The 21,625-nt window shown below is 48.9% G+C and overlaps 7 protein-coding genes across 7 annotated transcripts; 5 read left to right on the forward strand and 2 right to left on the reverse strand.

Moving 5' to 3' along the window:
• Positions 1-1,461: 1,461 nt before the first annotated feature.
• FTJAE_4942 (cephalosporin C regulator 1) lies at positions 1,462-4,300 on the forward strand (the record flags this gene model as incomplete). Its single annotated transcript, XM_037351398.1, has 4 exons — positions 1,462-1,474; positions 1,708-2,368; positions 2,423-2,716; positions 2,767-4,300. 4 exons carry the CDS (start codon positions 1,462-1,464, stop codon positions 4,298-4,300), a joined length of 2,502 nt encoding a protein of 833 aa, XP_037207951.1.
• A 1,711-nt stretch (positions 4,301-6,011) lies between these two features.
• Positions 6,012-7,785, forward strand: FTJAE_4943 (aspartate kinase; the record flags this gene model as incomplete). Its single annotated transcript, XM_037351399.1, has 5 exons — positions 6,012-6,101; positions 6,178-6,197; positions 6,296-6,376; positions 6,460-6,787; positions 6,844-7,785. 5 exons carry the CDS (start codon positions 6,012-6,014, stop codon positions 7,783-7,785), a joined length of 1,461 nt encoding a protein of 486 aa, XP_037207952.1.
• A 966-nt stretch (positions 7,786-8,751) lies between these two features.
• On the forward strand, positions 8,752-11,579 carry FTJAE_4944 (Sls2; the record flags this gene model as incomplete). The annotated part of the gene is made up of 2 exons (XM_037351400.1): positions 8,752-8,848; positions 8,905-11,579. The coding sequence occupies 2 exons, from the start codon at positions 8,752-8,754 to the stop codon at positions 11,577-11,579; spliced, it is 2,772 nt and encodes a 923-aa protein (XP_037207953.1).
• A 300-nt stretch (positions 11,580-11,879) lies between these two features.
• On the reverse strand, positions 11,880-13,171 carry FTJAE_4945 (CMGC CDK CDK7 kinase; the record flags this gene model as incomplete). Its single annotated transcript, XM_037351401.1, has 2 exons — positions 11,880-12,898; positions 12,949-13,171. The coding sequence occupies 2 exons, from the start codon at positions 13,169-13,171 to the stop codon at positions 11,880-11,882; spliced, it is 1,242 nt and encodes a 413-aa protein (XP_037207954.1).
• A 1,117-nt stretch (positions 13,172-14,288) lies between these two features.
• FTJAE_4946 (uncharacterized protein) lies at positions 14,289-15,488 on the forward strand (the record flags this gene model as incomplete). The annotated part of the gene is made up of 4 exons (XM_037351402.1): positions 14,289-14,633; positions 14,687-14,815; positions 14,868-14,984; positions 15,039-15,488. 4 exons carry the CDS (start codon positions 14,289-14,291, stop codon positions 15,486-15,488), a joined length of 1,041 nt encoding a protein of 346 aa, XP_037207955.1.
• A 1,215-nt stretch (positions 15,489-16,703) lies between these two features.
• FTJAE_4947 (sfk1) lies at positions 16,704-17,663 on the forward strand (the record flags this gene model as incomplete). Its single annotated transcript, XM_037351403.1, has 3 exons — positions 16,704-16,733; positions 16,785-17,232; positions 17,290-17,663. The coding sequence occupies 3 exons, from the start codon at positions 16,704-16,706 to the stop codon at positions 17,661-17,663; spliced, it is 852 nt and encodes a 283-aa protein (XP_037207956.1).
• Positions 17,664-18,334: 671 nt separating this feature from the next.
• On the reverse strand, positions 18,335-20,648 carry FTJAE_4948 (uncharacterized protein; the record flags this gene model as incomplete). Its single annotated transcript, XM_037351404.1, has 3 exons — positions 18,335-19,011; positions 19,068-20,525; positions 20,618-20,648. 3 exons carry the CDS (start codon positions 20,646-20,648, stop codon positions 18,335-18,337), a joined length of 2,166 nt encoding a protein of 721 aa, XP_037207957.1.
• Positions 20,649-21,625: the final 977 nt, after the last annotated feature.

Here is a 21,625-nt window from a genome sequence, read left to right on the forward strand (position 1 = left end):
ACAAATACATATCTCCTGATAGACTGAGCAATCCATGAACGCCCGTACGTCAGATTTGACCATTCCAGGTATGACGCAGTGTAGGTAGTTTGTTTCCTAGCGCCATTGTGCACTATCACATGTACCTACAGCAAAAATGACAGCACATGAAAGGAATTACATCATTCGAGGAGCAAACTTCAACGGTTTGGAGGCTACATACAGCGGGACGAGGAAACCTGCATAAACTTCGGAGTATTGGATTATAGAGTGACAATGCGTGAAAGTATGGATATATACCTAATTATATATATATATGTCCATTATAAGTGGTTCCTAGGATATCTGACATACAAATTGTTATGCTATAGGGTCGAGACACATTGAATTGTGGTACTTGTAGATGTAAGCAAGCAAGGTATCCGTCCAACGTCGCGGTATTTGCATGGAAGGACTGCCGCCAGCTTGCAAAAGTTCGTGATAGAAGAAAGAATATGTATAGTAATCATCCGGGCTCTTAATATCACCAAGATACTCACCGTCTTTGTGTCGTCCGTTAGGCAGATGTATGTCTCGACGGTTGTCCAGGGCCAGGCGTATTTATCTGTCTCGTTTGTTTCCCTTGAAGTGGATTGTGACTGTGATCATGATCTCGTGCCCATGGCCATAGTATACGCAGAGCATGTGCTTCGCATCTCACATCTCCCCTGGACAACTGAATCTCTGGCCTCTGCCAAGAAGTTGAATCCAAGTTGAACCAGTCTCTGCCCACGACTATTCACGTTGCAGTGGACGATCATGGGCTGTTAAGGGCAACCAAGATCTCCTCCATAACTGAGAACACATCCGAGTTCTCGCGGTGAGCACCTTTGGCCGGGGAAGGCATAGCAGCATCAAGCCTCAAAACACAGATCGAGAGCATCGTAAAAGAAGCAATGATTCGCAGCCAGTCAAATCTCGTTTCTCATCATGACAGGAATTTCGGCTAATTTACCGTACCCTTCCAATGAGAACTGGGTGAGACAAGCCAATAGAACAAGTGGATATCGTCCCCGCTCTGGCCTGCGAGCAAGATTACCTAACTGAACTGAACCACCGAACCATCCATTTCTCGTTGACCTCGCAACGACAAAACAAGGACAACAACAGCTCCAGGAACATCAAATTGTTACCCTCAGCGCCGCGCCAAAATTGCACCGAGCAGCTCCTTGCGCGGCATCTTTGAAACGAGTTTCTTTCTATTCAGCTTCTGCTGGTCTTTTTTTCCTTTCTCGCGACTCTTTCGAGGTCCCCTTTCCCCTCCAGTTTCATTGTTATTGACGTCGGCGCATCCGAACCCCCCAGCCCAGCCAATGTTTGTTGTTTAGCCCGCCCACAAATTCCTCTCTTCCGTCAACCAAAGTCAACACAAAGTCCCGGTCGGTTCCATTCAGGTTCAGCCCAGTCCAGCCCAGTCTCGTCTCGTATCTCGCTCAATTAAGTATGGAGCACAGCAGTAAGTTTACTTTCTCCCTTGTTTTTCTTCCCAGACAACCCCATACCCAAACAACCTCATCTCCTCCTGCTTGAGGCACCTAATATTGCCGACGCGCTACTCACTCGGAAAGTCTAAACACAACACAACATAACAAGCTTTTAACTTCGCTGCTGCTAAAGCATAACATCCCCCCATTTTATTCATGTCAAGCTCTAGAGTCTGCGTCTGTTGACAAGTTTAATCCAATTCAGTGGATATAGCAGACCAGAGTCAAGCTCAAGGTCCAACTACCCGCGCCGCCATTAGATCGACTCGACGACCGTTATCCCGTGCTTCAACAGCTTCACTCAACAGCTTAGAGCAGCCTGCTTTTGCCGACGCCTCAGACATGTACAACGGGCAATGGATGACGGCCCAGCATGGACAGGTTCATCCAAACGGCCAAGTGCACCCAAATGCTCACGTCCACGGCCATGCCCAGGTTAAGGACATGAACACGCCTCAGTTGTCGGCAGAGGATATTATGATGGCCCAGCAGCTCCAAGCAGGCCAGGACTACTCTATGGACGCTTCGATGAGTGCACCGATGGGTCACCAGATGCAATACCAACAACCAAAACATGCAATGCAACGGCACCCGTTACCCGCTGAGCAGTATAACAGCCATGCCAGTTTCACCGAGGGAGATAGCCAAATGCTGGAAAGGGACGATAATGACGAGAACTCCTTTGCTGGAATGATTGGAGCCCCAAAGCCCGCGTCCAATAGATCGAGTGCAAACAACGAGATTGAAATGAGAGCTCTATTCAAAGCCAACGAGCATCGCAGCCTTCCTGACGTGGCCAGCGAGCTTCACGGAAATGAACGAGGTCCAAACTCAGAGCGAACCCGACAGGTTTTTGCAATGCTCTGGTATGTCGTGAAATGTTTACCATATTTGCAACAGGTATGCTAATCGTCCCATAGGATCCATGGTGTCTGTGAAAGGGGCAAGGGTTCCGTCCCCAGAGGACGAGTATACGCCAACTACGCGTCGAGATGTGCTACCGAAAGAATCACCGTACTTAATCCCGCTAGCTTCGGGAAGCTTGTGAGGGTGTTGTTTCCCGGTCTAAAGACACGGCGACTCGGTGTTCGCGGAGAGTCCAAATATCATTATGTCAACTTCACACTGAAAGAGGACCAGGCCGAGGTTAGGGAGCCTTCAGTGCAGCCAACCCGCGCTCTCCCAGAACCTCCGGCCTTCACTCAAAGTTTCAAGTTAGCTTTATCCCTGACCGTAATTTGTATGTGCTTGCTAACAGAGGTAGCACTCTTCCTTCACAGACGACTATCAGTTTGAGTCAAGGGGCTCTTCCGTCCCCTCAAATTGGCAGCACTGAGACCAACCCAGCCCCAGTATCCCAAAAGTCCGGTTTCCAGTCACGTAGCATATACAACCAGCCACAAATTGCCAACATTGCCCACCTCAGCTCCAGCACAACAAAGACTCAACTCGAACTCGGCTTCAGTCCCCAGTCTGATGGGCCTGTTGATCCTGAGGAACCTCTTATTCTTCCCAACCTCGAGCCTTACCTCCCTCAGGGCACCGATCCCGACGCTGCCAAGTCTCTATTCGCATTGTATCGCGCTCACTGCACATCATTAGTCGATTGTATCCGTTTCTGCAAAGAGAAGACCTTCTTCCATCTTTATGGTGCTTTCCAAGGGACTCTCACCATGCCTGTGTTAAAACTCTTTGGGAACCCGGCCTTGGCTCCTTGGATTGAGGAGTGTGATTTCATCCTCTACCAGCGTATGATGAGCATCGTATCTGGTTTGAAACTCCAGGTTGTTCCTAAGTATGTTTTGGATATCTTCAGGTCCATATCGGACCGACTGGTGATGCACATTCGTGAGTCTTTTCAAGGCCAGCCACAGCATGTAATCCGTGCTAAGGAGGGACCTGCGGCACTCTTTGTTGGACTGATCGACCGCGCGTTGAGAGTCAACTTGACAGCTCACGCTGCTGCTAATTTTCTTTCATCCCGTGAGCAGCGCAATCAGATGTATATCGACTGGATCACAACAATCCGGCCTCGAAAGATTGCTGAATGTGTTCCTACTCGGGGTATGGACGATGTTGTGAATCTTCTGCTTAACGAGATTCGAGATCTCGTTGATCCCTCAGACGTGCCTTGGGAGGTGGAATGCCTTACTATATATGGAGATGTTCTGTCGCGCAAAGGTCGACCATCTGATAGTGACGTCGACGGTGGCGCCGAAGCTTCTGGTGAAAAGGGCGAGTCATACCAGCTTGATCGTTGGGTAACATTTCTCAACAGTCTCCCAACGAGGTTTCCTTACGCCTCAGCGAGTGACATCATGCTATGCGTCGAGAGGATTGGTACTGCTGTGATGCGAGACCTCACCATGAACCAGGGTAAGAGCTTCAGTTCATGGTGGGTGACTAAGACATGGATAGATGAGCTGGTCTGCTTTATGGTGGAGGAGGGGGGATTTATGAAGCAAAAAAGGAGCCAGACAACTTGGTCGACAACGCCCACGCCACCTCAAGCCACAAAAGACACGAGCCGACAACCCTCCCGATACAGCAGCGGCAGTGACGAATTCAACCTGAACAACTCATCGCAAAACCAAGGGGAACGTGCCCCCTTCCCCCCAGCCAACAAACCGAATCAGAACTCAATGGGTATGAGTGGTGGCGATGTCCATGACGATAGCGGAATCGGTATTAGGACCCCCGAGGAAGACTTCCCCATGGACAAGTTTGGGTTCACCGGCACAGACAATCAGGATCATACTCTATTGGAAGGGGCAGAATTCACTGTTGATGAGCTTTGAGATTCAAGCAAGGCCGCAAGGCCCGCATGTGTGTGTGTGTGCGTGTTTGTGTCTGCCTGACACGGGATTGGCGTTCCGGGATTGGGATATCGATTATACCCTTGGTTGATTTATAATAATACAGCTGTCAGTGTTTCCCAGAGGAGGGTCTCCTAATTGCCAGACATGATGGGACGATGGAACGACGACATGATGATGGCCTAGAGGTAGAAACGGGAAGTGAAGTGCGCTGAGTTTGGCCAATCGAGCGAAGCGGGCCTGGAAGATAGAGGATTGCGGAGGGTTGTTTCTGTGTACACATTAGCTGGAAGGTTTGGTTCTGGAGTTTTTGAGTATAAATGGTGTCGGGTTTGGCAAAGAAAGGCGCACCATGAGAACCATTGGGAGGGGTTGATTTCACCGCATAGTCAAATATACTGTTTGTAAGCTTTTGGCTCACTCCGTATTATCCCCCTGTTTCTTCGTATGTGAGGTAACGGTAATAGTGGAATGCGTTATGAGTGCTTCCCTCTCAGGTGAAGGAATTTTGACTACCCTATGCGAGAGTTATGATGGCTGCGCTTAAGCTCTGAATGGCCAGTAGATGAATTATCCTCCGCTTCAGTCGTCAGACTGGATAGATCAATCCTTTGGACGAAGTATATTGTGCTTTTGTTATAGTCACAAACCACTCTGAGCTCTATATAATGACTGACTTGTCTGACTGTTGATGACCGTGTAAGTGAGTGGTGATAGAAGTCGTCTCGGTGGGGTCCATAGCTTGAGTGGAGTTTAAGCATTAGCGCAGTGGGGGTCACGAATCTCTAAAGAGCTTAACCTAAACGTGTCTAATGGAGGACAAATCCGAAGACGGAACCTGTAGCAAGGTCGAGTCATACCATACGGAGTACAGTGAATCTTATAGAGGGCGTACCCCTGTATGAGCTGTTATTTCGGAGGCAACTTCGGTCTTGTTCTCAAACACTAACTCTAGAGTCCATAGTATGATGCTACAGCATGAGCCATATATAAATAATATTTCTCGTCTTGATTCATTGTTCTTTCCCCTTGAGACTTTATATATACATCTGTGCCTCTTTTCTGCTGAGGTGTTGTTCTTGGCCGCACTTAATCATCTTGAAATTCAAGCTCCGTTCCCGGACAAACTGATTCCATTTCCAGTCTTTAATATTATATATTCGCATTCATAGCCTCAAACCGCCCGTCACTGCATCAACACCGAATCTATTTTGATCATTGTTGGAGGATTGCAATTTGATACTGGTTTCAGTATTCGATATTACGCCAATTAGACACAATTCCTGTCGATCTCTTGTCCATCTACACTTGGCACCTCTTTACGCTTCAATTCGATTCAATCTATCGACTGCACCGTCGCATTCTCCAAGTCATATCATATTATACTACCATTCTCGTATCCCTTCACCTTGAGGGTACTGATTCAGGAATTCCGGAGGTGGTTCGGCGCTTGTCCGTGGGTACAGTACCTCAATAAAAGATCGGTCGGTACCTTATTAGTGCCTCAATCGAGCTCAATTTTTTTTTTCCCTCGTCGTTACTCAGCCGGAAAAAAAAAGGAACTCCACCACCATTAACTCTCTCTGAATCAGCCTTAGCATTGGGGGAACAAAGTAAAAAACGGGGGATCCACGTTTCAGAGACTTGATTGAATATTTGACATCTGATTTTGAACATCAAAGAAAAAGCAAACATGGGAAGTCTCTCGCATTGCAATTCGCCGTCTCTCGGCTGGGTCGTTCAAAAATTCGGCGGCACAAGCGTTGGCAAGTTTCCGGACAAGGTTTGTTGTCCCCCGTTGAGCTTCGGAGAGGCATTATTCTGTGGTTTTTATACACATTGCTAACCAAGATGTCCAGATTGCGACAGATATTGTCAGGTATGATATTTCCCCGAAGATGTTTGGATATGGAAAAGAGAGAAACAGAGAAATGGCTGGAAAATGTCTTGTATGACTGTAACTGACCCCGCCAATAGAGCCAGCTTGTCTCAAAACAGAGTCATCGTCGTTTGCTCTGCCAGAAGCACAGGCAAGAAAGCTGAAGGAACCACCAGTCGGTACGTCTATTCTCTGATATTATTATATACAGAGACTCTCTGTAATGTCAATTGGCATGATCTGAGTACTGATGGCGCAATAGACTACTCGCCGTCTATGGTAAGCTCAGAGGTGTCGGCGCCGCCATGTGCGTCGATGAGGAGCAGCAGAATGAATTGGTTGAGCAAGCTCGTGGACTGATGCTTGATATCTGCAACGATCACGTCTTTGCTGCTGAGGCTTACATCCAAGATCCTTCTCTACGTGGAAAGCTCATTCAGACAATCAAGGATGAGTGTCAAGAGCTGGTCGAGTATATCGTCGCTGCAAAGCGATTTAACCTGGAGATCAACTCAAGAGCAAAGGATCGTGTCATCAGCTTCGGTGAGAAACTGAGTTGTCGTTTTATGGCGGCTCTTTTGCAGGATAAGGTTAGTAATGCGCTGTTGACTTATGTATATATGAGTTTCACACTAACATCAACTAGGGCGTCGAGTCTGAATATGTCGATCTTTGTGATTCATTCCACTATGATGCTACCGAGAGACTCGACGACAAGTTCTACCGCACTGCCTCAGAGGCCTTCACTCGCAAAATCGCCGCCTGTGAGAGCCGCGTGCCTGTGGTTACTGGCTTCTTTGGCAACGTTCCTGGCAGTCTCATCGACGGTGACATCGGCCGTGGCTACACTGATCTTTGTGCGGCCCTCTGCGCCGTGGGCGTCAAGGCTGAGGAACTTCAGGTTTGGAAGGAGGTTGATGGTATCTTCTCAGCCGATCCCTCCAAGGTGCCCACCGCACGCCTGCTGTCGTCCATCACGCCCTCCGAAGCAGCTGAGTTGACATTTTATGGTTCAGAGGTTATCCATCATCTCACTATGGACCAAGTCATCCGTGCTGAACCACCGATCCCTATTCGCATCAAGAACGTCAAGAATCCTCGCGGCAATGGCACTATTGTTGTTCCTGACCGCATCCTCTCGGCCAGCCATCAACTTACACGGGACTCTCCCAAGCCTCAGGCAGAACACAAGAAGCCGAAGCGACCTACAGCCGTCACCATCAAGGACCACATCAGCGTTATCAATGTGCATTCGAACAAGAGATCGATTTCGCACGGGTTCTTCGCTCGCGTCTTTTCTATCCTGGATACTTACTCCATCTCGGTCGATCTCATCTCTACTTCTGAGGTTCACGTCTCTATGGCTATCCACTCGAGCAGTCAGCAGGTCGAGGCTTTTGGTAAAGCCACTAAGGAGCTTGCTGAGTGTGGCGATGTGAGCGTGCTTAACGACATGGCCATCCTGAGCTTGGTTGGTGCTGAGATGAAGAACATGGTCGGAATTGCAGGTCGCATGTTTTCTACTCTGGGAGAACACAATGTCAACCTCGAGATGATCTCACAAGGTATGCATGATCCTCATCTTTGAAGAGGAGTCTACTAACGAAGGCGAACAGGTGCCAGTGAGATCAATATCTCTTGTGTGATAAGTGCACGAGATGCTACTCGGGCTATGAATGTGTTGCATACACATCTCTTCACATTCCTTGAGTGAACGACATGTAGGAGCATGGTATAGATGGCATTCGCATGCAATGGGAGTTGGTAGGGGTATCCTTACGGACTTGAATTCTTGTATAGTCAATTTGTTCTGCAATATGTTTGACTATGTAGGTCAAAGGTGTTTTTGGAGTTTTGCTGGTAAAAAATTGGGTTAGAGTTGGCATGATGGATGGATAGCATTGAAAGGACCGCAGATTTATATCAACTATTGTTTAAGAAGGGAATTTCAACGATAACTCTCATGGATAGACTATTAGGGGCCAAGTTAAAAAAGAGGCTTTAGGTAAGTTGAAGGTACTTACACAGTATGCAGTAATTATTTGGGCTCAAGACAGCCCATGAAATAGTCCCAACTTTGGGAAATGTCCTCAACTCTGGAGGTACAGGGTAAGCTCAAATGCCACCTCCAACGGCATCGCGGATGCGGGGCACATGTGGGTGGACTGTGACTTCCCCCTGTCAAAGCTAACCAGCAGCTTCCATTCTCAAGATGTAACATGACCCAGCCCAATTCTGCTTCCTCTTCTTACAACTAACTCATTGTGAGTTACAAATATCACGAAAATCTACCGAGAAACGAAAAATACGACCAATTTAACGATCTCCGAAGCTTGAGTAATCTTCCGATGCCTGTGTCGCTCTGTATGGAGAGTCCTGCTGGCACATGCTAGACCAGATCATATAAATGAACGGATTGAAGGACAGCCCATGGCATCGCAGAGGATACAATCGTTCAACAGCGACTACGAGGAGATAATCAACCTAGAGGGTATCTCCAAACACGAGATAATATAGAAACGACCGAAATCGCGATAGATATACCTCTCCAATCATGTATAGGTCCAAAACGGGTGCTGCCAATCGTGGCAGCATCCTCAGCACCCTGAAGGCGACCGAGATGCTCGACACGAAAGCCAGTCTTCCAGCGGGTATGCAAGATACCATGTTCGCGATACCGAGCGCCTGCGACTAACATGACATTCAGAGATACTGGTGACGATTCTCGATTATTTGCCAGTCGCCGATCAGCTGCGCTTTGCCCGCGCATCACACCGCATGCGAGATATGGTTTACGACGACACTAGATGGGTCTCAAGATTAAAGAGCATGGATTGTTGGGATGAAGTCGAGGCTCGTCGTCGATTCGAAGAGGCAGTGCGACGTAGACGAGAAAGTGCAAATGCAGCTGCAAAACAAGCCAAAGGACTTACAAGCCCCACGCAATCTGCAGGAACAACAATATTCGATGCCTCATTAGAGGAGGCCAAGAATCGCGCCGTGGCAGATATTCGAGATGGTTTCGAGACGATGGCGGTGGGGGCTTCAACAAACCCCGCCGAAGACCCGGCAGCATATCTGGATGTATTCAAAAAAGCAAGGAGCATTCGGGGCGGTGCGAGGCACGAGTACGGCAAGATATACGGCGCCTTGGCTCCCTTCTACTTTGATCTGGTGAAGGCAAGGTCTCATGCGGACCCTATCGTCTTCCAAGCGTTTCGCGACCCGGAGAAACAAGCGCAAATGCTCGCAAATCTTAAGAGATTCGCTCATAGTGATTGGTCAACTGGATGCCAGGAACGGGAGGAGAAGCTCTCATCAATGATGGGGATCTTCGAGAGTGCTGTTCTACGGGAGTTTGAGCAAGGATACGAATTCTGGGATGTTGACGGACGAATGCATCGCTACGCACATGTCCTGCACACACTTGATGGCGCCACTGGAGGGATAGATCTCTTCGTGCATAAGCACCCCATTTTCAACGATGATGAGTTATTGGTGGTGAACGCGATGGACTGTCTCAACCAAGCGACACAGGACGAAAGCATCATACTCGAACCTTCACGGCTTTTCTTCGAAAAGCTGCTGGCCAAAGTCAATGAGCAGGCCTCAGTGATGCAACGCATCTTTCCTAATCCTGAACATGTATTCTGGATATTTGTGGAAAAGGTCAGGGAGGATATTATCATGGAGTATTCAACACCACTGTTCGACGAGGCGCATGAACGTAGCATGGAAGCTTATTTGAAAGCCGTGTCTGGTGTTTTTGAGCAGACGATGCTTTTCTTTCAGTCTCTTACACCCCCTGAAGGGTCTAAGCGAGATGTCAAAGAGATGGCAAAGGAGCTTTCACTGCGCGTTTTCGAGCCGCATCTCGACTTATACCTCCAAGCTGAGCTAGACTTCTTCACAAATCATGCTGATACAGAAGTGGCAAGCTGGGAGAAGAAGCTTTCTGAGCAAGACTCGTCCTTGGAGTCGTTCTACATGTCAAACATCAACCGCTCAGCTGACAAGAAGGACTTTTTGAGCTCCTTCAAGAAGGTCGTTATGATGCCTGTCACTGTGCTACCGAGCTTTCCGATGGGATCTCCTTTCGCAACTAACAAACCCGCATCATCGAGGCCTACATCAACAGTATCAAAGGAGCTGAATGGCTCAGGGACACTTACACCGCTGCCCTCACGACCTGAGACACCCAGTCTGGCACTTGATGGCCAGAGGACACCATTGCCTGCCCAAGCACCAACGGATGAGCTGGCGGCCAAGGCTGCAATCATGGCGTCGAAGCTTGAAGGTATCAAGTCGCTTTTCAGCATTGAGGTGGCACTCAACCTGGTGCACGCTGCCAAAACCAGCCTGGGACGTGCTTCAGTCTTTATTAGTCTGGGTGGACAAGCTGGCGGAGAGGCTCGAGAGCAGTGTGCGACCATATTCATAGTGTTGTTGCGTATCTTGGGACAGAAACATATCAAGACGGGCTTTAATATGGCTGTCGACCATCTGTCGCACTATAACCCGCGAGAGGTTAATGATCATAACAAAGCGGGCGTGGCACCACTTGTCACTTTCATCGAACTTGTCAACGTCGGTGACCTTATCTCACAGATGATTGACGTTTTCTATGAGCAGCAACTTGCCACTCCGAAAATTGCTGACCGCAACGATTTCTTGGATCCAGCAGGTCTGGCCAAGAAGAAGTTTGAGCAAATGCTCGACGAGAGTGTTGCGGCCGGCCTAAACAAGGGTATCGATGTCCTGATGGACGAGGTTGAGTATCTTCAGGGCACAACTCAACCACCCACAGATTACAACCCAATTGATCCCTCAGCGGCTACATCGTCCTCTGCCTTTGGATCTGGATTTGGCGGCAGCTCTAGCACCGTCGAGAAGCCTGCTGTGCCTGCTGCAGAGCCTGATATTGGTCCCACAGCCACAGCAAAGCGCATTGTAGAGCTTGTCTCATCACACACAAAAATGCTTGTCGGTACAACAGATAAGTCGATGCTTGACGTATTCAACGGCGAGGTTGGTCTTCGTCTTTTCACAGCGATCTGCAAACATCTCAAGCGACAACGAATCAGCACCGAGGGCGCGATTACTCTCATTGCTGATATGAACATATATTATGAGTACATTCGGACGTTGCGCAACCCTGATCTGCTCGCATACTTTGCTGCTCTTCGTGAGCTAAGCCAGATCTTCCTGATTGACCCCCGACATGCGCGTGAGATGGCCACAGTCATCGCAGATGGCGATCGATTTGGTGGCATTTTCCGTGCCGAAGAAGTCTACGAGTATGCGCAGAGAAGGGCGGACTGGTATCAAGTCAGAAAAAGTGTCGAGAGAGCAATGTATGGGCTTGAGTGTGTGCTCATGTGAGTAAATAGAATAGAACTTGGCTGATTGGATATACCTACGAAATCGAAATGTCAATATCACGAAGATACGCTGAGAGCGAGCGTTTGGCTGGGAGACATATATGGATGGTTTTCAAATTTATGATGATGAAGAGATCTGAGTATCTAATAAAAGGTCCCATTTTTGAGCAAGCTATGTCCTTTACAACTTGTCCCGTTCCTCTCCTTATTCTGTATATACCCAAACGCCCGAGAATGCTCACCCGAATTACATGTCATGTGTTCATTAAAAGTCTTCTCTCTACCCCCCGTCTCTCCATGTCTATTTCATGCCGCCGAAATCAAGCTTGCGTGCAACTTTGGAACCCCTGTCATCGTCAATTACGCCTGGCCTTCGCTTTAGATCAGCGCCCATTTTGTCATCAGCCCCGGCGCCACCCTTTCGAGGCAGATCTTGCTTGCGAGTAGGCTTAGGCTCAGAATGCCACCAAGGATGCTCAAGCATACCACGGGCAGTGATGCGCTTCTTGGGGTCGAGAATAAGCGTCTTCATGAGCAGGTCCACGCCGTCAGAACCAACAGTACCGAAGCGCATCTCATACCAGTCCTTACCACGGACCGGGTGTTGTCCAGGAACAGCATAGCCTGGAAGTTTCGTGACACCAGGCCAGTTATCATCGGTGGGCGTACCGACAAGTTCGCAGACAAGTCGAACTTGGTCAAGGTCTGTGTTACCGGGAAGATAGGGCGCACGCATAATGAGTTCAGCGAACACAGTGCCAACAGACCAGACATCGACAGCACCGCTGTAGTGCTTCGCGTCGAAGAGCAGCTCAGGAGGTCGGTACCAGCGGGTGATGACGCGCGAGGACATGAGTTGATGGGGATCAGCGAAGCTTCGCGCAAGACCAAAATCAGCAAGCTTGACTTCGCCATCCTCAGCGATCAACAAGTTGTTTGGCTTGATATCACGATGGAGAACAAAGTTTTCGTGGCAGAACCAGACGGCACGGGTGAGCATGCCCATCCATGTCTTGATATCAGCGGCACCGTATCGCACGGATTCGGTATCGCGAATAAGCATTTCTAGATCGCCGCGGGGTAGGTACTCGAGGACGAGGTTAAGGTTCTGGTCTTTTGACGAGAATACGGAAAGGAGAGAGATGATGTTTGGGTGGGAGAGCTCCTGGAGGTGCTTCAATTCGCGGACGGCGTCGGGGGCCATGCCCTCATCGTATTCCTTCTGGACCTTGATCTTCTTGATGGCGACGAGAGTGGTGGGCTTGGAGCGCAAGTGACCTAGAAAGACAACGGCGTATGTACCCTCACCGAGCTTCTTGCCTAGGCATTGTTAGAGAGCAACGCTTGAGGTGTTCACCGCTGTACCATACCCTTGACGTATTTGCGCTTCTCCTCATCGTTCATCTGCTCTGCGAGATCGAGAGTCGTGGGAATACTGGTCGGCGCAGGCGCTGAAGTGACAGGAGGCATTGGCGTTCCATTTGAGGAAGATGTTTGCGAAGTGACGTTCTTTAGAGGCGAAGAGATTGCGCGCCCGAAACTTTGCGGTTGCGTGGCTTCAACGGTGTGCGTTACGACTGGGGAGAGCGCCATGGTTGATATTGATGGTTAACAAAGAGGATTGTTGATAGTGATTTGAGGAGCTGGAAAGACCAGCTGTATTGCGTTGGGAGGCCCCGTTTTGTGCACGAGACCTGTAGAGGCTAGAGAAATATCAATGAGTGACTGAATGGTGATATGACCAGTTGGTCTGACTTGAGCGCCGAAGTTTGGTGAAGTTGAATTAAGCTGAGTAGCCCGTGGAGATGTTGGAAGCTTGTTAAGAGCTTATCGTTATCGTTAATTCGAGATCGGAGCATCGGAGTTTATCACGCCGATAAGCTCCACACTTGAGGTGTACCGAGATCTGAGGCACGTACCTACAGAGTACTCCGTACATACTCCATCTTTCGACTTAGACCATCCAAGAACATCACTTTCTTCTCCTTAGGTACCTTACCGTTTATCAACTATTGTGTTTTTGACACGAAAGATACGCGAGTTATCAGGCTTTTAGCCACCCAGATTGGCTTTGCTTGAGACACACAGCAACCGGCGGTATTATTCTTACCTTGTGGCCTTTTGAAAGCATAATGGTCGTATTCAGTGCCTTCTGCTGTAGCAAAGATGCTCGTCGCCCGTAGAAACGAGGAAACTTTGATGCCTTCAAGTGAAAGGGGTGTGATGATGCTATAGTAACGGTGTCGTGCTTCGGCGGTTTTGGCCTCTCTTTGACTGTCCGCGATTACGATTATACGGGCGCCTCGTGACGGGCATCTTTCGAGCACCAGATCTCCCAAGCAACCTTCAGAATACCCGAAAGTGATGAGTATGAGGCTTTGAGAATCGTAGGGCAGTGGAAATTTTGAGCTGAAGGTATGGGATATCTTGCAATTGCTTGCGTGTGCCATAGAGTTGACTGGCTACTTGTTACCAGTATGGCTGCCCATCTGATGGCTGAAGAGTTTACTCTCGTGGCTTGGGAATCATCAGTCGATGAGTATCTGAACTCAAAAGGGTCCCTGACATGAGACAGTAAACACGAGCTATTTTGGTTATTTAAGTCTGCCTGATTCTTGATCAGTTCTGTCTTTCTCGGCGTCGTTCTCTACTTTCGTTACATCCCCTGAACACTACTTCCACTCTTTGTAATTTGTTGCAGACTTCAAACATGAAGCTTTCTCTACCTTTCATCGCGTTCTGCGCAACACCAGCCGTTGTTGGTCTTGCTCTCCCAAACGGCGCCTTCGAGATCAAGGAGTACGAGCATAAGGATCACCATCACCATGACCCCAACCTGGTGAAGCACCATCACAAGCACCACGATCATAAGCACAAGCATCTTCATCCCCATGAGCATGTCCACGTCACCAAGCACAAGCACCCCGAAAGGCCTTGCCCTATCCTCACTGAGGAGAAGACTTGCAAGCTCTTCCACTATGCCACCAAGGACGTTGAGGAGCTCATTCATGCTGTGCAGACCTATGACTGTGGCAATGAGGCGGAGTGTTGGCATGTGAGTTGCTCTTTTGGACCCGTCACTATGAAATTACTGACACGAGATGAAAGAAAATTGTTTACAGGATCTACAGTCTTGAGTATGGGCTAGATGCCTTTGACAAGTACGTGGACAGCACCACTCTCAAGAAGTGCTTGACCTGTGGAAACGACTCTCCTGTCGTTGGCTGCTTCCTTCACGTAAGCTCTACGAAAAGACTCTTCAGGGTTTGCTGTGCTGACACCGTTCTAGTATGCAGATGCTCTGATCCGCCTCGTGAAGCTCCTGCGGCACCAGACCAAGGATCTTGATGGAGAGGTTGAACGACCCATCCTGACTGCCATCAACAGTCTGCGTGTTTCCAACTATGTGAGTTATTCTTGAGATGAGAGAAACCAAGACATACATGCTGACTTTGAATAGGCCGTGGTTTATGAGGTCGGTCGCCGTATTGAGTGCAAGAAGAGCCTCAAGATCATCATGTCCAAGCAGGGAGCCAACGATGGCACCACCAAGGGCAGCATCCAGGCGGCCTTTGCCAAGTTCCCCTACACTCCCCTGATCACAGGCGAGGACTTCGAGGATAGGGTCGCGCTGGACAAGAGTGCCGCCAAGGAGGACTCTGAGGGTGATGGAGAGAAGAAGCACAAGAAGGTGCACAAGCACTACCACAACCATCACCACGGACACAAGCATGGGCACAAGCACGGCCACGGACATGGCCACCTCCACCAACATGGACACAAACACGGACATAAGCACGGGCACAAGCACGAGGATAAGGATCCTGGGCATGAGCATGAGTATGACCATCACCACCAGGATCCCCATGATCATCATGATGAGGTTCGTGCCAACGATTCGAGGTCCTAGACTTGTGACAAGAAGCATCACTAACATTGAGTGTAGTAACTATGAGAGACATACAAGCTGGAACGCCGCCGGGGATACGGATACTGTTGTAATTATTGACATGGTGCTGGGACCACTGTGGATGACCATATCAATGCTGCAGGTGTTGAGTAGAAGAATGAAGAGTAGAGTTGATTAACAATAAAACTGAATTTTGAGCATATGCTCAACTTGAGTGCTCGAGTTGAGGTGAATGTTGTTCGTTGAGAGTGATTGGATATGCTCGAGTAAGGTCCAAGGTTACAATGTAAGGGCCCTGCTTCAGCTCATGATTCATGCAAGGATCTTACTTACAGTGAGGCCCCCCCCTGGAATCTTTAGTGTCTCCACTGAACGACGTCGTTGGCTGAGGCTTGTTTTGGGCAGTGACAGACTAAAAGGTAAGACTGTGATGTAATCAATGTAAACAAAGGGGATGATGTCATTCGATTATAAACTCCAGTCATTATTCTATGATTCTCTCTGTAACAGCTGAAGAATACCCGATTACCCCCATTCGGCATTAGTTTAGTTGATTCGTCTTCTTTTTTCCCTTCTACGCCACTACAAGCACTGTAAACATGGGTTGGCTGCCGCGTAACCCCCCTGTAAACGCCGCGTAAATGCCAACCTGGAAGTCACAGCCATTCTTGGCTCTTTTCCGCTGTAGCAAGGCTGATGACTGATGACTGATGGAGTGATGAGCACCGCCATTAACGATGCCAAAAAATATCCCGGACTTTAGGGACCGCGGACACGTCCGAGGACCCGAAAGATCTTCGGCCGTGGAGTATTTAGCGGTGATCTAAGCTACCTAAGTTCCCGGCCGAGAAGGAGGGAGATTTATCAAAAAAGCTTGGAATTATCAAGATCGAAAAAAAAACCCTGGAGTTGCAATACGTAACGCAGACCCATATTATAATTCCCAAGGCCAAACCCCAAGCATCGGGAATATAATTAATACCCTGCCCCTTGTTTCTTGTCCATTTCCCTCTCTTTTCGTATTTGTTCTATTTATTTCATTTACTTTGTCCCTGCCAAGCTTTACCTAAGTCAGGTGCTGGTGCCACTGCCTTATTTAGGTTGACTCTTAAGAGTTGCCCTCCCGTATCACCAGTTTTGCGAAACACCAAGTTTATTACTGTAACATCATCACAATCACATCACATTATAGAGCCACTACATAAAAATCACACAATGGCTGTGAAAGGCATATTTTCATACTGGGTATGTTTACTTGAGCCTTTTGAGAGGGCATATACTAACCAACATGATCAGTGGTTCCCAGTTATTTCAGGCCTTGTCTGGCTCGGAATGCTTCTCGGTCTTCTCCTCGAATGGCAAGTCAATCAACACGGTCGTCGATATCCCACTCAATCGATTCACTCCGACATCGCCTACATCTCCAACGTCGGCGCAGGCCGTCTCCAGCCTCTCTTCATCGTCGGCTGCGTCTTGACCTCCATCTTTCTCGATGCTGCGTTCTTGTCTGAGCGATGGCTGCGACATCGAGGCCGCCTCGTGCCCAACACGACCCTCATGGAGAAGGTCCTCAGCGGCCTCTCCATAGCCTTTGCGACCGTTGGAACCGTGGGACTTATCTGTCTTTCTATCTTCAAGACTGGCAAGTATAGCAGACTGCACAACACGTTTCTGGCGCTCTTTATTGGAGGCTATTTGTTCTCGGCTGTTTGTATCTGCTGGGAGTACCAACGCCTTGGAATCAGTGAGTCTCTACATCTTCAGCTGATACCTACATCAACACCCACTAACAAGCCTCTAGACTACCGCGAGCATCGTGTCCTTCGCATGTCTTTCTGGGTGAAGCTCACCTTCATCCTCGTAGAGCTCGCCCTCATCATCGCCTTTGGTGTGTGCAGTCGCGTCAAGAAGCGAAATGCCGCCGCGGTCCTCGAATGGGCCATCTCCTTCATCTTCACATTCTATGCCATCTCCTTCGTCATCGACCTCTATCCTGCCGTTCGCACAAAGAGCCCTGACGCAAGGTATCAAAAGTCCACCTACATGCCCTCTGCCCTCTCTGATTCGAGGAGCCCAAGTAACGGGTCGCGCAGTAACTTGGATGCACCCGCAAACGGTCACCACGATGTCGAGATGGCGCAGAATGGTAACCGTGTGCCTCCTAGAGACTTCTAGACAGGCCACAAAAATCATATGCTCGAGTCATCACAGCACAACAAACTAGGCTCAACGTTTGTAATACTCTACATACGCGAAACTTTATGTTGTATGGAATAATGCCGGAATGATTCCCCCTTTCTTTCTTTGCGTGGCGTTTGGATTGAGCGAGAATTGTCTCGTTTAAGGGACTGTATTACATGGCTTATATCACGTTTTTTTGTACGTGAACTATCTGATAGATGAACTTGAAGGGGAACCGCCTCATGTATATTGATTAGAAATAAATTAAATGTTAAACGTAATAATTCAGAATTTATCAAGCATCAATCGTCATCCTCCGTGCTTTGCGTGGTACATAACTGTATATCGCCAACTACTATCCTGCTTTATCTCATGATTTTATCTGGGACCATGTCATGATCGTCATTTTCATCCGAGAGTTCCGTACATGTAAGTACTGCGTCATACCTCAAACAAAGGGCATTAATTAAGTTCATACCACTAGTGAGACAACCCTTTCAACTACCCCAATTGCCATAATCCAGCTGTTGAAAACCAATGACGCTTTACAGTTACCTTACACAACAATCAATTCTTGCGCCAGGCATAAGCACAATCCAAACGAATCCCATCATTTTACCTCCCTCCATGGAACTTTATAAACTCCTGTCCTGCAACAATACTGGCTAATTATCCATCATTTCTCTGAATCTCGAATCCCGTGAAGGACTTTGGCTCTTCCTTTTAGCAGGGTCTTTGATTGCTGGTGGAGGAGTAATAGCTGGAACTGCCTCGTCTTCACTTAGACTGCTCACGGGGCTGATGCCGCGCGAATCATGTAGTACATCCCGGTCGTGGTCGCTTGACTCAGCGTTTGCGCTGCGACCGGCAAGAGCAACATCCCGCATGCTCGTAGCCCGGTTGTCTAGACTTGTTGAGCTTGCGTTTGCATCTGTATCCCGGAGAGCGGCTCCGCCGATGAAGCTGCTTCTCTTGTCACCGTGGCTTTCACGATCTTTCTCTCCGAGAGATTTACCTCGTGAAAACCGATTCTTGATCCATCCCTTGACCTTGGAAGTTGGTGATGCAGCATCGCTGAGCTTTCTGCGGCCCCTTTCCGTTGTGCCAGCTTCTGTATCGATCGCAGCTGGGGCACTAGGCTCACTAGATTCATTTGCCGCAACAATAGGGGGTGATACAGCCTCTTCGCTTCTTGTGCTCGCACCATCATCAATGGCTTCTTCGCCCGAGACAGCTGTGTTACCCCTGGTTCGTTGCTTCTCTTCCTTGGCCTGGCGTCGCTCTTCAGCTCGTGCCGCCTTCTCCTCCGCCTTCTTGGCCTTGTATTCTTGCTTCTCTTGGTCTATGAAATGTGTTAGTCCGGCACAGCGCAAATGAATGGTTACTGTATAGACATACCCTTGAGTTTCTTTGTGATCTCTTTGATTTCACGGTCGCGTGCTTTTTGCTTCTCCTGCTCAGCCTTCTTCGCTTCCTCTTCCATCTTGAGTGTAGCAAGTCGCTCGCGCTCAACTTCGGCCTTTTCGTTAATGTCATCCAAAAGGGGCTGCATTCTCTTGGCTGCGATGGCGTCTATATCGTGAGGATCCATGAATCTGCCACCGCCGATATCGATTTTGCCTTTGTTTGCGTTCCGGGTCTCATGGCTAGCAGTGGCCAACTGATGAGCCTTGAGCTCCCACTCACTCATAAGAGTTGGGTTGACCTGGCCAGTTTCATGATAAACCTTCTCATCCATACCTTGCAGTCGAGCCTTGACATTACGTTGTGCTGCAGCAAGAAGCGCGTTGCGATCATCCTGTCGCTTCTTCTGATCAACCTCTGAAAGCTTGTTGGAGAAGAGTGACATTTGCTGTCGTATTCTTTCGGATTGTTGTCTATCGTCAAGATCACCGTCACTAGAAGAGCGACGACGCAGCTTGGATGTCAATGTGAACCGCCGTTTAGGCGACGATTCGTTTCCATAGTAAGATTGGTAGTCTCTATTCTTCTGATGCTCTTGCTCAAGCTTTGCCAGTCGTTCTTGTGCTTGCTTGTATGCAGCGTCCTGGAGATTAACATATGGTTTTGGCTGTGGCGCATCGGAGCCTTGTCCATGGGTTTCCTTGGCTTCGTCGATAATCTTTTGTTGATGTGAATACATCTTTCGGGCCATCGCAACCGCTGAAGCGTGGAGTTGCTCATTATTTTGTCGTTCATCTACCTCCGGTTTGACTGGCGGATTGGACGTGAACATGTTGCGAGTCATGGTGGTCACTGGCACTGCACCGGCGTTTTCTGTTGCCGGCTTGGCCCTGAGGCTTGCTTTGTGAGCAAGTGCAGCTCCGCTGAGCGCATCGGGTCGAGTGTTTGTCTTGGGGGATGATGGAGCACGAGAGTCTGGTGCCGATGGCGTCGATTTAGCTCGTCGTCTAGTTGTTGACATAGCGCCTTTGGCTGCGGCCAGAGACTTTTGTCCCTGCAGCGAAGTATCAGATGCTCTTGGGTCAGGCTGTCGCATTGAATTGGCTCTATTCGTGTTGAATGCTTGAGTGGCAGCAGAATTTCCCCATCCTTCGTGTGACTTGCCCTGGCTTGGGGATTGGTTCAAGGCAGCATTAGCAGAGCCAACAGCTAGAAGTGCGGCTTTGTGTCCAGCAGAGTTGGATGTTGGCTCCCATGCTGGAGCCATCTTGTAATCTTTGGCTAAAGCGGCAGCAGCGGATGCGGATGAGGTTTTATCGGGTTTCCAAAGTTCGATGGGCTTTTGATTAGACCATCCGAGAGAAGCAGCAGCACTTGCAGCAGCACCGTCAGGACGAAGACCAGCAGATGGATAGCTAGGAAGATCTCTAGGATCTGCGTATTTGAGCCGACCTGAATTATTGGCCACTATGTACATATATGTCAGAAAAGACCTGGGCCATGCGTGGGTGGATGACGAATATCGCTGGGATGCCGGTACATACCTGTGGCCGCTGCCGGCTGTGACTGGATCATGGTTGGCTGCTGGGATGTGCTGGTGGGCATCGGTAGAGGGACGTCAGAGGGTGCTGGCTCAGCCCTTCGTATTGGAGCCTCGAGATCGAGAGGGTGAGACTTCACTGGAGTACGATGCTAGGGAGTAGATTGGTCGCGATGGACCCGGCGTGGTGATAAGCTCTCGACAGGGCCAAGGGCCTCGTTACAATGTTTTTATGGGTTTCCAAGGCTCTTGGCGGTTGTAATGTTGTGTGTAGTTGATATTAATTGACGGTTTCTATGTCGAACATGGATATGCTGGGTGCTCGCCTTGGAGGTGGAATTGCTTCAATGGTGGAGACGAATGGGCTGTCTCTTTGCAGGGAATATCGAAACAAGTGAGATAAAATGCTGAGTGACGACACTGTATAGAGGTAGGATTCGCGTAGGTAGGTATTAGTCGAGTACGTATGTATTTGGTGTTGTCTCTCAATCGTGAGGAAACAAAACAGAAGGGAAAGAATAGAGTAAAATATGGGTAAAAGCAAGATTTATTCACTTAGGCGATGATGATGATGATGATGCTATCAAAGGAGACCCTCCCGTCGTCTTCGTGGCGCCCTCACTCAAATGGCGTCGTTCTTTCGTTGGCCCCGAGACAAGACGGACGGACGGTGCGATGCTTGCCTTCCTTACCTCTTTCCTTCACATGATGGGATGGGATGCATACGTCAGGGTCGTTGCCGTAGCTCTTTCCCTTCCCGGACCTGCGATGCGCTACCCCAGATAGTGCTAGTTGTGACGTCACTTGGTCCTTGGCGATGATCTCAGGTGCAGACGCTAGTGGCTAGTGTCAGTCGGAAGGAGCACAGTATCCGGGTTTTCTTATGATGTTCAGCTTTGATTGTTGGTTCTTCGGTATGGGAACTCCGTCCACTTGGGAGCTGAATACAGTGGATGTTCACCCAACACAGTTCTCTCTAGGCATTCCCTGGCTTGTCTCGTAACCATTACCA

This window comes from Fusarium tjaetaba (assembly GCF_013396195.1).
Source record: "Fusarium tjaetaba strain NRRL 66243 chromosome Unknown NRRL66243_c0000092, whole genome shotgun sequence".
NCBI classification, from domain to species: domain Eukaryota; kingdom Fungi; phylum Ascomycota; class Sordariomycetes; order Hypocreales; family Nectriaceae; genus Fusarium; species Fusarium tjaetaba.